This window comes from Podarcis cretensis (assembly GCF_951804945.1).
Source record: "Podarcis cretensis genome assembly, chromosome: 10".
Taxonomy (NCBI): Eukaryota; Metazoa; Chordata; class Lepidosauria; order Squamata; family Lacertidae; genus Podarcis; species Podarcis cretensis.
This window is the reverse complement of record NC_137179.1, coordinates 4,520,207-4,533,916: the sequence shown is the minus strand read 5'-3', so window position 1 is coordinate 4,533,916 and position 13,710 is coordinate 4,520,207. Positions and strand designations below refer to the sequence as shown.

The 13,710-nt window shown below is 50.8% G+C and overlaps 1 protein-coding gene across 7 annotated transcripts in view; it reads left to right on the top strand.

Moving 5' to 3' along the window:
- FLNC (filamin C) overlaps positions 1 to 13,710 on the top strand; it is a 131,148-nt gene that overhangs the window by 68,988 nt on the left and 48,450 nt on the right. For all 7 annotated transcript variants that reach the window (XM_079992087.1, XM_079992086.1, XM_079992082.1 and 4 more), the window contains 8 exons: positions 602 to 725; positions 2,841 to 3,001; positions 5,012 to 5,102; positions 6,121 to 6,290; positions 6,536 to 6,653; positions 7,976 to 8,238; positions 9,846 to 10,443; positions 11,662 to 11,835. In XM_079992087.1, the coding sequence (XP_079848213.1) occupies positions 602 to 725; positions 2,841 to 3,001; positions 5,012 to 5,102; positions 6,121 to 6,290; positions 6,536 to 6,653; positions 7,976 to 8,238; positions 9,846 to 10,443; positions 11,662 to 11,835 (1,699 nt within the window). The remainder of the gene's footprint in view (positions 1 to 601; positions 726 to 2,840; positions 3,002 to 5,011; positions 5,103 to 6,120; positions 6,291 to 6,535; positions 6,654 to 7,975; positions 8,239 to 9,845; positions 10,444 to 11,661; positions 11,836 to 13,710) is intronic.

Genomic DNA, 13,710 nt, shown 5'->3' with positions numbered 1-13,710 from the left:
CGAACGCCTCGCAAGACGGAAAACCCGCTAGACGAAAGGGTTTTCTGTTTTGGAGGTGCTTCGCAAAACGAATTTCCTATGGGCTTGCTTCGCAAGACGAAAATGTCTTGCGAGTTCCTGCGGGTTTTTCCCCCTCCCCCCCTTTTCTAAGCCGCTTATCTGCTTATCCGCTAAGCCGATAAGCCGCTAAAAGCCACTAATAGCGCTAATCCGCTAAGCCGTCAATGGGCTTGCTTCACAAGACGAAAAAACCGCTACACGAAGAGACTCACGGAACGGATTCTTTTCGTCTTGCGAGGCACCACTGTAATTTCTCTACATTCCCCTCCTTTTCTTTACATTTCCAACATAGGTTTGACCCGGTTTTGTACATTTTTGCTATCTGTAGCAAACCGGTCAAATTCTCATTTCCCACATGTTACCTAATCCTCTTTAATTGCTCCCTAATCTTGTGTCCGTCGCCACATCTAGTGGCAGCGAGTTCCGCAAGCGAACCGCGCGATGCACTTCCCCCAAGACTGTCCTTCGCTTCCTGTCCCTACGGAAAGTCACACCACCCTCCTAAACCTTTCACGTTAATCCTCCCTCTTCTTCCCCACAGGTGGCCGTCGGCGAAGGCAGCCACCCTGACAAAGTCAAGGTCTACGGCCCTGGCGTGGAGAAGACGGGTCTGAAGGCCAACGAGCCCACGTACTTCACGGTGGACTGCAGCGAGGCAGGGCAAGGTCAGGATCCTCAGAGAACTGTCTTGACTCAAAAGAAAGCTGCTTTAATCCAGAGTCAGAGCCATTGGTCTGTCTAGCCAATATTGTCGACACAGGCTGGCAGCATTTCTCTGGAGTCTAAGGGCAGGGAAGGTGTTTCAGGAATCTGGGAGGGCTCAATCCAGGACCTTAGCGCCACGGTGCTCAGCTGGCTATTTTCTGGGTTGTCCTGCCTTAGGGGTCGTCTGGTCCCCATCAGCTGTTAGAATAATCAAATCATAGAGTTAGGGACCCAGGGGTCATCTAGTCCAACCCGCTGCGATGCAGGAATATCGGCTAAAACATCCATGACAGATGGCCGTCCAACCTCTGCTTAAAAACCTCTAAGGGAAGGAGAGTCCTGAGGGAGCCTGTTCCACTATTCTCTGGGCTTTGTTCGGATTTGAAGAAGGGTTGCTATTGTTATGATTTAATATCAATATCACTGCTTTTTTTCTGGGGGTATGCATGGGTGCACAAACCCCTAAACATTTTGTGAACCTAAGTTTGGCCTCACTGAGAAGCAATATTTCAATATGAGTAGGAAAATGAGGGGACACACAGAGCCTAAGACTTGCCGGTCAGAAGGTCGGCGGTTCGAATCCCCATGAAGGGGTGAGCTCCCGTTGCTCAGTCCCTGCTCCTGCCAACCTAGCAGTTCGAAAGCACCTCAAAGTGCAAGTAGATATATAGGTAAACGGCGTTTCCGTGCGCTGCTCCGGTTCGCCAGAAGTGGCTTAGTCCTGCTGGCCACATGACCTGGAAGCTGTACGCTGGCTCCCTCGGCCAATAAAGCGGGATGAGCACCGCAACCCCAGAGTTGGCCGCGACTGGACCTAATGGTCAGGGGTCCCTTTATCTTTAGGAAAATGAGAGTACCCCTAAACATTGTTTTTAAACAAAAAAAGCACTGATTAATTTATCTATTACCTGCCCTTAAGCCTATGGTCTTGCAGCAGGGTCACAACTTTAAAGGTAAAGGTAAAGGGACCCCTGACCATTAGGTCCAGTTGTGAATGACTCTGGGGTTGCGGCGCTCATCTCGCTTTACTGGCCGAGGGAGCCGGTGTTTGTCTGCAGACAGTTTTTCCGGGTCATGTGGCCAGCATGACTAAGCCGCTTCTGGCGAACCAGAGCAGTGCACGGAAACGCCGTTTACCTTCCTGCCGGAGCGGGACCTATGTATCTACTTACACTTTGACGTGCTTTCGAACTGCTAGGTTGGCAGGAGCTGGGACCGAGCAATGGGAGCTCACCCTGTCACGGGGATTCGAACCGCTGACCTTCTGATCAGCAAGTCCTAGGTTCTGTGATTTAACCCACAGCGCCACCCGAGTCCCGGTCAACTTTAAAACACAGTATTAAAAACAACTTCCAATCGCAAATGTAAGGTGGGTCCTAAAAACATCTACGAATACAGTAGCACCTCGGCTTATGTTACCCTCAGGTAATGTAAACTTTGGGTTGCGAAAGAGGCAAACCCAGAAGTGTTTCATCCGCACGGCATGCGCAGAGGCGTTCTACCAGGCCATGCGCATGTGCAGAAGCGGTCCCCACGGTTCCGGAAACCTCGGGACCCGATGGGAGCTCTGGAACGGGTCCCATCCGCAACCAGACGTACCACTGTACAGATGTACCTCTGAAGTCAAACAGAATCTGTTCCTGAAATCTATTCAACTTCCAAAATGTTCGGAAACCAAGGCGTAGTTTCCGATTGGTTTCAGGCGCGCCAGAAAGAACAGCTGAAGCCGTGCCCGACGTTCGGCTTCCAGAAAAAAGTTCGAAAACCAGAACACTCACTTTTGGTTTTCGATCATTCGGGAGCCGGAACGTTCGACTCCCAAGGCATTTGGGAGCCGATGTACGACTGTAATAATAATGACAATAATAATAATAATACAATGAAGGTAGAATAATGGAATCATAGGATTTTGGGCTGCAGGAGGATCAAGGGTGGGGCTTAGGGAGGCGGTTTCTGTAGGACCTGGCCACACTTGACCATTTGGGACCAGCACCTCTGGGTGCAGACCAGAGCTTGGCCCTTGGCCGCCTTTGGCACATCTCATTTGTCATGCGCCTCCTTGGCTGTCTTTGCAGGGGACGTGAGCATCGGTATAAAATGTGCCCCCGGCGTTGTGGGACCGGTGGAAGCCGACATCGACTTTGACATCATCAAGAATGACAACGACACCTTCACCGTCAAATACACCCCACCTGGTCCTGGGCGCTACACCATCATGGTCCTCTTTGCCAACCAGGTAAAAGGAAGCGAAAGGGGCGAGGCGGGCTTAATTCCTTTGGGAATCACTGGGAGGCTTAGAGCAGGAGTCAGCAACCTTTTCCAGCTGCGGGCCAGTCCACCGTCCCTCAGGCCATATGGGGGGGGGGCGGACTATATTGGGGGGAATGAACGAATTCCTATGCCCCACAAATAACCCAGACATGCATTTCAAATAAAAGGACACCTTCTACTCATGCAAAAACACGCTGATTCCCCGACCATCCGCGGGCCAGATTGAGAAGGCGATTGGGCCGCATCCTGCCCCTGGGCCTTAGTTTGCCTACCCATTCTCCATGGCATGTGGTCATTCATCTTGTCCTTGCAGGGCCAGATTTTGGTTTGATGAGTCCCTAAGCTACTGAAGGTCATGGGGCCCTTGATATGTCCAGCTGTCCTTTGTCAACAACAAATGGTTGCAGATTTTTGTGTTGAATATATGCTATATAGTAATTGGTGGACCTAATAGGTATCTCAAGCCATTTGCACATGTTGCAGTGCAACCAGTCCATGCAGAATGTAGGCACCCTATATATAGAAAGGAGCAAACCAGGGATATTTCAGGGAGCAGGTGAGCAGGTGGGGCCCATGTTAAGTTGTGGGTCAACTAACATCATAGGAGCCTACACAACACAAAACACACTTGCTGTATGTAAGTTTTATTTAATTTGTTTTTTGTCTTAGATTTCGGAAATGTACATCCAGTTTTCCCCCTTTAAATTTTTGTTTTAAATTATTACTTATTTTGACATGCATACAGAACAATAACATACAGACACATAAGAAACAAACAAACAAACAAATAGAAAAAAAGAATAAACACAAAAAGAAAGGAGGTATACAGAGAATATATGAGTAAACACTGCTCTAAAAGATTGCATGCTGAGATGTTTGGACTAAACTCGTAAAGCTGATCTCGAATATATTAAAGTATAACAAGGGTCAGCAACCTTTTTCAGCCGTGGGCTGGTCCACCATCCCTCAGACCATGTGATGGGCTGGACTATATTATTGGGGAGGAAATGAACAACTTCCTATGCCCCACAAATAACCCAGAGATGCATTTTAAATAAAAGCACACCTTCTACTCATGTAAAAACACGGTGATTCCTGGACCGTCTGTGGGCCGGATTTAGAAGGCAATTGGGCCAGATCTGCCCCCCCCCGCCTTAGGTTGCCTACCCCTGAAGTATAATAAAAGAAGTAAGGTACTGACACATGAATTGCAATGCAAATAAGAACCTTAAAGTAATAAAGATAACGAGCACTGGTGGAGGGAAATTGCAAGGGTGTATTACCACTCACCCATTTTCCTTTAAAAAAATTTGGGGGCCCCCAAGAGAGTGGGGCCCTAAGCTATAGCTTGCTTAAAGGTAAAGGTAAAGGTACCCCTGCCCGTACGGGCCAGTCTTGACAGACTCTGGGGTTGTGCGCCCATCTCACTTAAGAGGCCAGGGGCCAGCGCTGTCCGGAGACACTTCCGGGTCACGTGGCCAGCGTGACATCGCTGCTCTGGCCAGAGCCAGAGCCGCACACGGAAACGCCGTTTACCTTCCCGCTGGTAAGCGGTCCCTATTTATCTACTTGCACCCGGAGGTGCTTTCGAACTGCTAGGTTGGCAGGCGCTGGGACCGAGCAGCGGGAGCGCACCCCGCCGCAGGGATTCGAACCGCCGACCTTTCGATCGGCAAGCCCTAGGCGCTGAGGCTTTAACCCACAGCGCCACCTGCGTCCCTTCATAGCTTGCTTAGCTTATAGGTAAATCCTGCACTGATTATGGTGACACAGGCCAGCCCAGATTCCTCTCCTCAGCACCTGGGCAATCTTAAGCGCTGGACACCCCTTTTTTCTGAAGATAGGTGTGGGGGGTATGCCTGGGAGGAGAGAGGGGCATCTCTGCCTGTTCCTGTAGCCAGAGGCCAAAGGGTAGATAGAGCGCATGTGATCTTTGCTCATCCTGTTTCTCTCCTTCGCCCCCCCCCCTTTCCAGGAAATCCCCATCAGCCCTTTCCACATCCAGGTAGACCCATCGCACGATGCCACCAAGGTGAAGGCAGAAGGGCCTGGACTCAGCCGGACAGGTGAGCAGCGGCCAAGGAGAGGTGTGGGGCAGAGGGGGAGTCCCACCCCAAAAGATCACCTGCGAGAGTGCAGCCCCGCCTAGAGATGTCATGGGACCAGGGACGATACGATACAATATCTTTATTGTCACTGTCCCATGCAGAAGAGCAAAATTGAAAATCTACATAAAACATTCAAAACCCAACAAGCCTGCTATCCCAGCTATCCCAACCTGGTTAGCCCCCTAAAAACTCTGATACTCCCATACAGGGGACGCGGGTGGCGCTGTGGGTTAAACCACAGAGCCTAGGACTTGCCGATCAGAAGGTCGGCGGTTCAAATCCCCGCGATGGGGTGAGCTCCCGCTGCTCGGTCCCTGCTCCTGCCCACCTAGCAGTTCGAAAGCACGTCAAAGTGCAAGTAGATAAATAGGTACCGCTCCGGCGGGAAGGTAAATGGCCTTTCCGTGCGCTGCTCTGGTTCGCCAGAAGCGGCTTAGTCCTGCTGGCCACATGACCCGGAAGCTGTACGCCGGCTCCCTCGGCCAGTAAAGCGAGATGAGCGCCGCAACCCCAGAGTTGGCCATGACTGGACCTAATGGTGAGGGTCCCTTTATACGCCCATACAGACTACCTTAAATAATTCAATATCTTCTCAAACCAATCCTCCTCCTTCTCACTGGCCTTATGTATTGGAATTTGCAGGAATTTAATAAAATGTAAAAACAGAATTGTAGAGTTTGAAGGGGCTATCTAGGGGCCATCTAGTCCAACCCCCTGCAGTGCGGGAATCTCAACTAAAGCATGCATGACATAGGTACCCTTGTCTCTCTGCAGCCTGATACTGCAGCCGAGAAGGTCCTATGGGGTGGTGTTTGGTGGGGAGGGTCGCAGCCATGGCCTTAATCCTCAGTTCAGGAAGCTGCAGGCTCAGCACAGAAGCTATGGGGAGGGATGCCCTCCTTGGTTTCCTGCAAGGGGGGAAGACTGATGCCAGAGGACTGAGGGTCTCTGCCCCGCTATGGCCTTTCCTTCTCAGGTGTGGAGGTCGGGAAGCCCACCCACTTCACGGTCTTCACCAAAGGGGCTGGCAAAGCCAAGCTGGACGTCCACTTTGCTGGCGCCACCAAGGGAGAGGTTGTGCGGGACTTTGAGATCATCGACAACCACGACTACTCCTACACCGTCAAGTACACGGCCGTGCAACAGGTGAGTTGGACCGCGTGCGCCCCGCCCTCTGTCTAGCGTACTCCCCATGGTGTCTAGCAGCCATCGAGAGTCTAGCGTACTCCCCATGGTGTCTAGCAGCCATCGAGAGCCTGTCTTTCGAAGCCACCCAAGTTGGTGCCTCATGTGGCAGGGAGTTCCACCGTTTGGCTGGGGAAAGCGAATCCAGGCCGCATCCCATATCCTTTCGAATGTCTGATGCTGCTCTCTTCTCTCCCGCGACTTAGGGCAACATGGCGGTGACCGTGACGTATGGCGGGGACCCCATTCCCAAGAGCCCCTTCCCGGTGAACGTGGCTCCGCCCCTCGACCTCAGCAAGGTCAAAGTGCAAGGGCTCAACAACAGTAAGTGGGGCCAAGGGGTCAAGGGTGGGCAGTGACCAGCAAGGGTCAGTTTCGGATTTGACTGCCAGTTTCGGACTTGACTGCCAATGCTGGAAAATCTTAAATAAACTTTAGGCTCCTCCCCTTTGACCTTGAAGTCTACCCCCCCGCCTTTTCCTACACAGCTGACCTGGGAAGAATGTAGAGTTCAGAAAAACAGGGGAGATAAAATACTCACCCAAAGCTCATATGACCCTTTATATACTTCGGATTAAGCCTCGCCAGTATCAGTGGGGTTTACTGTTATGTAAACAGTCCATTTTGGACTCACAGCTGTCCATGGAGGGACAGGTAAATTCTGTGTCCAGGGCAGCTGTCTACCAGCTCCATCTGGTACGCAGGATGAGACCCTCCCTGCCCGCGGACTGTCTCGCCAGAGTGATGCATGCTCTGGTTTCTCTTGCTTGGACTACTGCGCTCTACGTGGGGCTACCTTTGAAGGTGACCCGGAAACTACAACTAATCCAGACTGCAGCAGCCAGACTGGTGACTGGGGGCGGCTGCTGAGACCATATTACACCGGTCCTGAAAGACCTTCCTTGGCTCCCAGTACGTTTCCAAGGGCAATTCAAAGTGTTGGTGCTGACCTTGAAAGCCCTAAATGGCCTCGGTCCAGTAGACCTGAAGGAGCGTCTCCACTCCCATCATTCCACCCAGACACTGAGGTCCAGCTCCGAGGGCCTTCTGGCGGTTCCCTCCCTGCGAGAAGCTAAGCTACAGGGAACCAGGCAGAGGGCCTTCTCTGTGTTGGAACCTGCCCTGTGGAACGCCCTCCCACCAGATGTCAAAGAGATAAACAACTACCTGACATTTAGAAGACATCTGAAGGCAGCCCTGTTTAGGCAAGCTTTTAATGTTTAACAGACTATTGTATTTTTAATATTTGGTTGGAAGCTGCCCAGAGTGGCTGGGGAAACCCAGCCAGATGGGCAGGGTACAAATAATAAATTAAAATTATAATATATTATTATAATTATGCATTGGGTTGAGCTGCCTGGCATAGGTGCTAACTCCCTGGGTGCCCGAGCACCCACAAAATTCCCCATGAAAGGAACCGGGCACCCACAAATTTGAGTGCCAGGGTCTTGCACACTGCATGGTAGCCACAGTCACGGGGCCAAGTTGGCAGTCCTGGTAAACGTAGCAGCTCATGTCTAGCAAGTTTTCGCTTGTCCGGCTGCTGATGTCCTGCAAAGGCACTGTGCTCCTCTCTCTTGTGGCTAAAACCCTCTTTTCTTTCTAATGTCCCTTTCCCAACCAACTCTTTCCTGCCCTCCCCGCAGAGGTGGACGTGGGTCGCGACCAGGAATTTGCCATCAACACGAAGGGAGCCGGGGGCCAAGGGCAGGTGGACGTGAAGATCTGCTCGCCCTCCCGCCGCCCCATACCTTGCAAGGTGGAGACGGGCAGCGCCAACGACATCCACACCGTGAAATACATGCCACCTGAGGAGGGGCCCTACAAAGTGGACATAACCTACGACGGGCACCCGGTGCCGGGCAGCCCTTTTGCTGTCGAGGCCGTCATGCCCCCAGACCCATCCAAGGTGAGCACGGAGGGTAGATAGGGGTCTAGATCGGGGGTCAGCAGACTTTTTCAGCAGGGGGCCGGTCCACTGTCCCTCAGACCTTGTGGGGGGCCGGACTATATTTTGGAAAAAATAATGGACGAATTCCTATGCCCCGCAAATAACCCAGAGATGCATTTTAAATAAAAGCACACATTCTACTCATGTAAAAACACCAAATAAGAATGAAAAAGTGCACCCCACCACTGAGACCGTTCCATTGTAACTCTCCAACCTCCCGAAATTTCAACACCTTTTGCGATGGTTAGACCCTTTTCCATTTTCACAGTATGAATTCTGCAAACACCCTTCCGTATCTCCTGAAAATCATTACTCCCACATATTCCCCGTCTTACTTTAATGGCACATGTTAATTTATCATTCATAACGATATATATATATATAATTTTAACATATCATTTTCAAGAATCATTTCACATAATTTCATATCTTATACAAATTTTTGACTTCCATCAGTCACATCTGAAAAATTCCCAATCTTTCCCACTTAATTTACATTTCTTAATTTCACAATTACTTTTAATTATCTTAACTAATATCTCTCCTCATAGCCTTCCTTGCAATATTTCACCTGTTCCTCCTTACAAAACTTATTGTAATCCTGCTACAAGCTTCGGCAGCACATACAGATACAGAGAAGATTAGCATGGCACATGTTAATTTATCAATAATAGCTATATCTCACACCTCTTTGTACCATTCTTCCATTTTAGATTCTGCTTGCCCCTCCCACTGCCTAGCTATCATAATTCGTGCAGCTGTCAATCAGTTTGTGAGCAAGCCCTTCCTAGCCTGTGAACCTTCCACCCCGTCGTAGATTGATAACAATGCTACCCATATGGTCTGCCCCACGGAGGACCTTAAGGTCCACAAATGACAACACTTTGGAGGTCCCAAGTCGCAAGGTGGTTAGATTGGTCTCAACTAGGGCCAGGGCCTTTTCGGTACTGGCCCCGACTTGGTGGAACGCTCTGTCACAAGAGACCAGGGCCCTGCGGGACTTGACATCTTTCCGCAGGGCCTGCAAGACAGAGCTGTTCCGCCTGGCCTTTGGTTTGGACTCAGTCTGACCCTTATGTTTCCCTCCCCTTATGGTTTTCATCTATGGCCTATTATTAAAATGAGGCTGCATTTTATATTGCATTTTAACCTGTATTTTAAATTGCACCCTCCATTATGTTTTTACTGTAATTTTACTGATGTTAGCCGCCCTGAGTCCGGCTCTGGCCGGGGAGGGTGGGGTATAAATAAAATTATTTATTATTATTATTATAATACAGTGGTACCTCAGGTTAAGTACTTAATTCATTCCGGAGGTCCGTTCTTAACCTGAAACTGTTCTTAACCTGAAGGACCACTTTAGCTAATGGGGCCTCCTGCTGCTGCCGCGCCGCCAGAGCACGATTTCTGTTCTCATCCTGAAGCAAAGTTCTTAACCTGAAGCACTATTTCTGGGTTAGCGGAGTCTGTAACCTGAAGCGTATGTAACCTGAAGCGTATGTAACCTGAGGTACCACTGTATCTGAGTTACTAACCCTGCCCCAATCTTGTTTGCTCCCTTCCAGGTGTGCGCCTACGGCCCTGGGCTGAAAGGCGGTTTTGTGGGGAAGCCAGCCCCCTTCACCATCGACACCAAGGGGGCTGGCATGGGGGGCCTGGGCTTGACGGTGGAGGGTCCTTGCGAGGCCAAGATCGAGTGCCAGGACAACGGCGATGGCTCCTGCTCCGTCTCCTACCTGCCCACCGAGCCCGGCGAGTACGCCATCAACATCCTCTTTGCGGACGCCCACATTCCTGGCTCGCCCTTCAAGGCGGATATCAAGCCCGTCTTCGACCCATCCAAGGTGACGGCCAGCGGGCCCGGCCTGGAGCATGGCAAGGTGGGTGAGGTGGCGACCTTCATGGTGGACTGCTCCAAGGCGGGCGAGGCCGAGCTCACCATCGAGATCATCTCGGACTCGGGCGTCAAGGCCGAGGTGCTCATCCAGAACAACAGCGACGGCACCTACAGCATCACCTATATCCCATCCTTCCCGGGCACCTACACCATCACCATCAAATATGGCGGCCACCCCGTCCCAAAGTTCCCGGCGCGCGTCAACGTCGACCCCGCGGTGGACACCAGCAACGTCAAGGTCTTTGGGCCAGGAGTGGAACCGAGAGGTATCCTTTGCGGGATCGTGGAATTGCAGAGTTGTGAGGGACCACAAGGGATGCGGGTGGTGCTGTGGGTTAAACCACAGAGCCGATCGGAAGGTTGGTGGTTCGAATCCCCGCCACGGGGTGAGCTCCCGTTGCTCGGTCCCTGCTCCTGCCAACCTAGCAGTTTGAAAGCATGTCAAAGTGCAAGTAGATAAATAGGTACCTCTCCGGCGGGAAGGTAAACGGTGTTTCCGTGTGCTGCTCTGGTTCACCAGAAATGGCTTAGTCGTGCTGTCCACATGACTCGGAAGCTGTACGCTGGCTCCCTCGGCCAATAAAGCGAGATGAGCGCCGCAACCCCAGAGTCGGCCACAACTGGACCTAATGGCCAGGGGTCCCTTTACCTTTACCTTAAGGGACCACAGGGGGCATCCAGTCCAACCCCCTCGTCAGGGGCTGGACTGAGGAGGAATGGTGGGAACCGCCCCTCCTTCTCCTGAACCTTTCCAAGGGCAGGAGGACAGTATGGATTTAGAACAGTGGTTTGCAGAGGGGCATAGTCCAGAGAGGAAAAGCTGAGAAATACTGTGTGAAGAACAGCTAGAAGAGGAAACACATATTACGAAGCCTCATGTCTTCTCTGGTTGAAAGATTGGTGTTTATTAAAAAATTGGGATATTTTAGATCTAGAAGGTCATGACACCCGTTTTGGGTGGCATGGCTATCTTAATTATGGGAAAATAAAGGCGCATAGGAGTTTTTCAAATCATACAATAAGAAATGCTATATACAAGGTATGAGAGCTGGCAGATTCAGTGTCCTTGGACAGCATTCTTGACCCCCCCTCACCTAAGACTAGATGGGCTCTGAGTTATAGAACAGAGAGCAATTAGCTCAGATTACTCGACATAGGAGTGACGTAGATTAATGGGGACGTAGGGGGTAAACCTTTAGTGGGATTAACGCCATTTCTAGAGGGATACGCATTCTTTTGTCTCCCGCTGTGATTGTTAAAGAAACTAACAGGTAGGAACACTCCGGGGGAGGGATCGGCTTCTCTGAAGCCTGACACCTCTGCAGGATTCCAAGGCAGGGATCTTTCACCCAACATTGAGCTCAAACCCATTGAGCTCGTATTTTTATGCTGTGAACTGTCCCGAGATCTATGGACAAAGGGTGGTCTGCAGACTCAGTAAACAAAATAAAGAGAATTAACATCTATCGTCCACGTCTCCCCAGGTGTTCTGCGTGAGGTCACCACCGACTTCACAGTTGACGCCCGCTCGCTGACCAAGACCGGGGGCAGCCACACCAAGGTGCGCGTCATCAACCCCTCGGGTGCCAAGACGGACACGTACGTCACCGACAACGCAGATGGCACCTACCGTGTCCAGTATACCCCCTACGAGGACGGTAAGAATCTCCTCGTCTCCCTCCACCTCTAATCCCCTTCCACCCCCTGATGGCCAGCCAGGTGACCACCAGATGTTTTGGACTGCGATTTGCATCTGTTTTAGCCAGTCCGGCCATTTTGGACAACAAATCCCATTGGGCTCAGGGCCATATGGCTGCCCTGCTTGATTTTCCAAAAGTAACAGAAATAAAAAGAACACACACAATACCAATAACAATACCAAAACAAAACTCAATGCTTGACTTTCCTCCCCTCCCCTCCCCTTCTTGGTTCCATTATTTTATACTTGTTCACACACATCAGTAACACCGTTTTTAAAACCTTCTTCATCTTATTACAAATGACTGATGTTAAGACCCGTACACAAAGCTTAAAAAATATGCATTGAGGATTTGCCCTTTTTTATATAAACTCAAAGTCTCTCCTTCTTGGGCTTCAAAAATATCTGTTTTTTTCCTGCATAGTTCAATAGTTTACCTCTCTCGCCCTGACCTCGCCACAGTGATCCACGCTACGGTCACCTCCAGGCTTGACTACTGTAATTCGCTCTCCGCGGGGCTGCCCTTTAAACTGACCCAGAAACTCCAGTGGGTGCAGAATGCCACAGCGAGACTCCTTACAGGGTCCTTGCTGCGGGATCACATTCATCCAGTGCTTTACCAACTGCACTGGCTCCCGGTGGAGTACAGGATCAGGTTCAAGGTGCTGGTTTTGACCTTTATAGCCCTATGCGACCTGGGACCCTCGTACATACGGGACCGCCTCTCCTGGTATGCCCCACGGAGGACCTTATGGTCTGCAAACACTCTGAAGATCCTGGGCCCCAGGGAAATTAGACTGGCCTCGACCAAAGCCAGGGCCTTTTCGGCCATGGCCCCCATCTGATGGAACGCTCTGTCCCAAGAGACTAGGGCCCTGCGGGACTTGACATCTTTCCGCAGGGCCTGCAAGACAGAGCTGTTCCGCCTGGCCTTTGGTTTGGACTCAGTCTGACCTATTTTCCTTTATATAAGAACAAGCATGAACGAGGCCTCCCAGCCTGTTCACAGGTCCTTATAAATATATATGATCAGTGAAAACAGTTGGTCCTGGCAAGTATTAACTGCTCTCAGCCTTAACCTGATAACTGCCATTTGTCCAGATTTTAATTTGTCTGAATTTTAAGAAGTATTTTAATTAATTGATGCCTGTTTTTATGTATACAGTGGCCGCTCGGGTGGTGAACGTGATCCGTGCGGAATGCACGTTTTCAACCTGCAGCGGTGCATCTGCGCACGTGCGGGTTGTAATCCGGCGCTTCTGCACATGCGCAAAGCACGATTTAGTGCTTCTGCGCATGCGCGACCCCCGAAACCCGGAAGTAACCCATTCCGGTACTTCCGGGTTTCGGCGGTCCGTAACCCGAAAAAACACAACCTGAAGCGGCTGTATACTGAGGTATGACTGTACTGTGTTATTTGTTAGCCGCTCTGAGCCTGGCTTCGGCTGGGGAGGGCAGAGTACAAGTAAAAATTATTATTATTATTATTTAGTAAGTTTTGCCAATCTTCTTTGGCGGAGGCTTCTTCCTTATGAAGGGGGCTGTCTGGTCTTGGCCTGACGTCCAATCTCAGATGCAGGAACAAAGTTTCCCGCTTTACAGGACCGCCTCTCCTGGTCTGCCCCGCAGAGGACCTTAAGGTCCATGAACAACCATAGTTTAGAGGTCCCTAAGGAAGTCAGACTATCCTCCACCAGGGCCTTTTCGGTGATGGCTCCAACCTGGTGGAATGCTCTGTCCCATGAGACCAGGACCCTGCAGGATTTAACCTCCTTCCATCAGGCCTATAAGACAGAGCTATTCCGCCTGGCCTTTAATTTGAATTCAGCCTGAT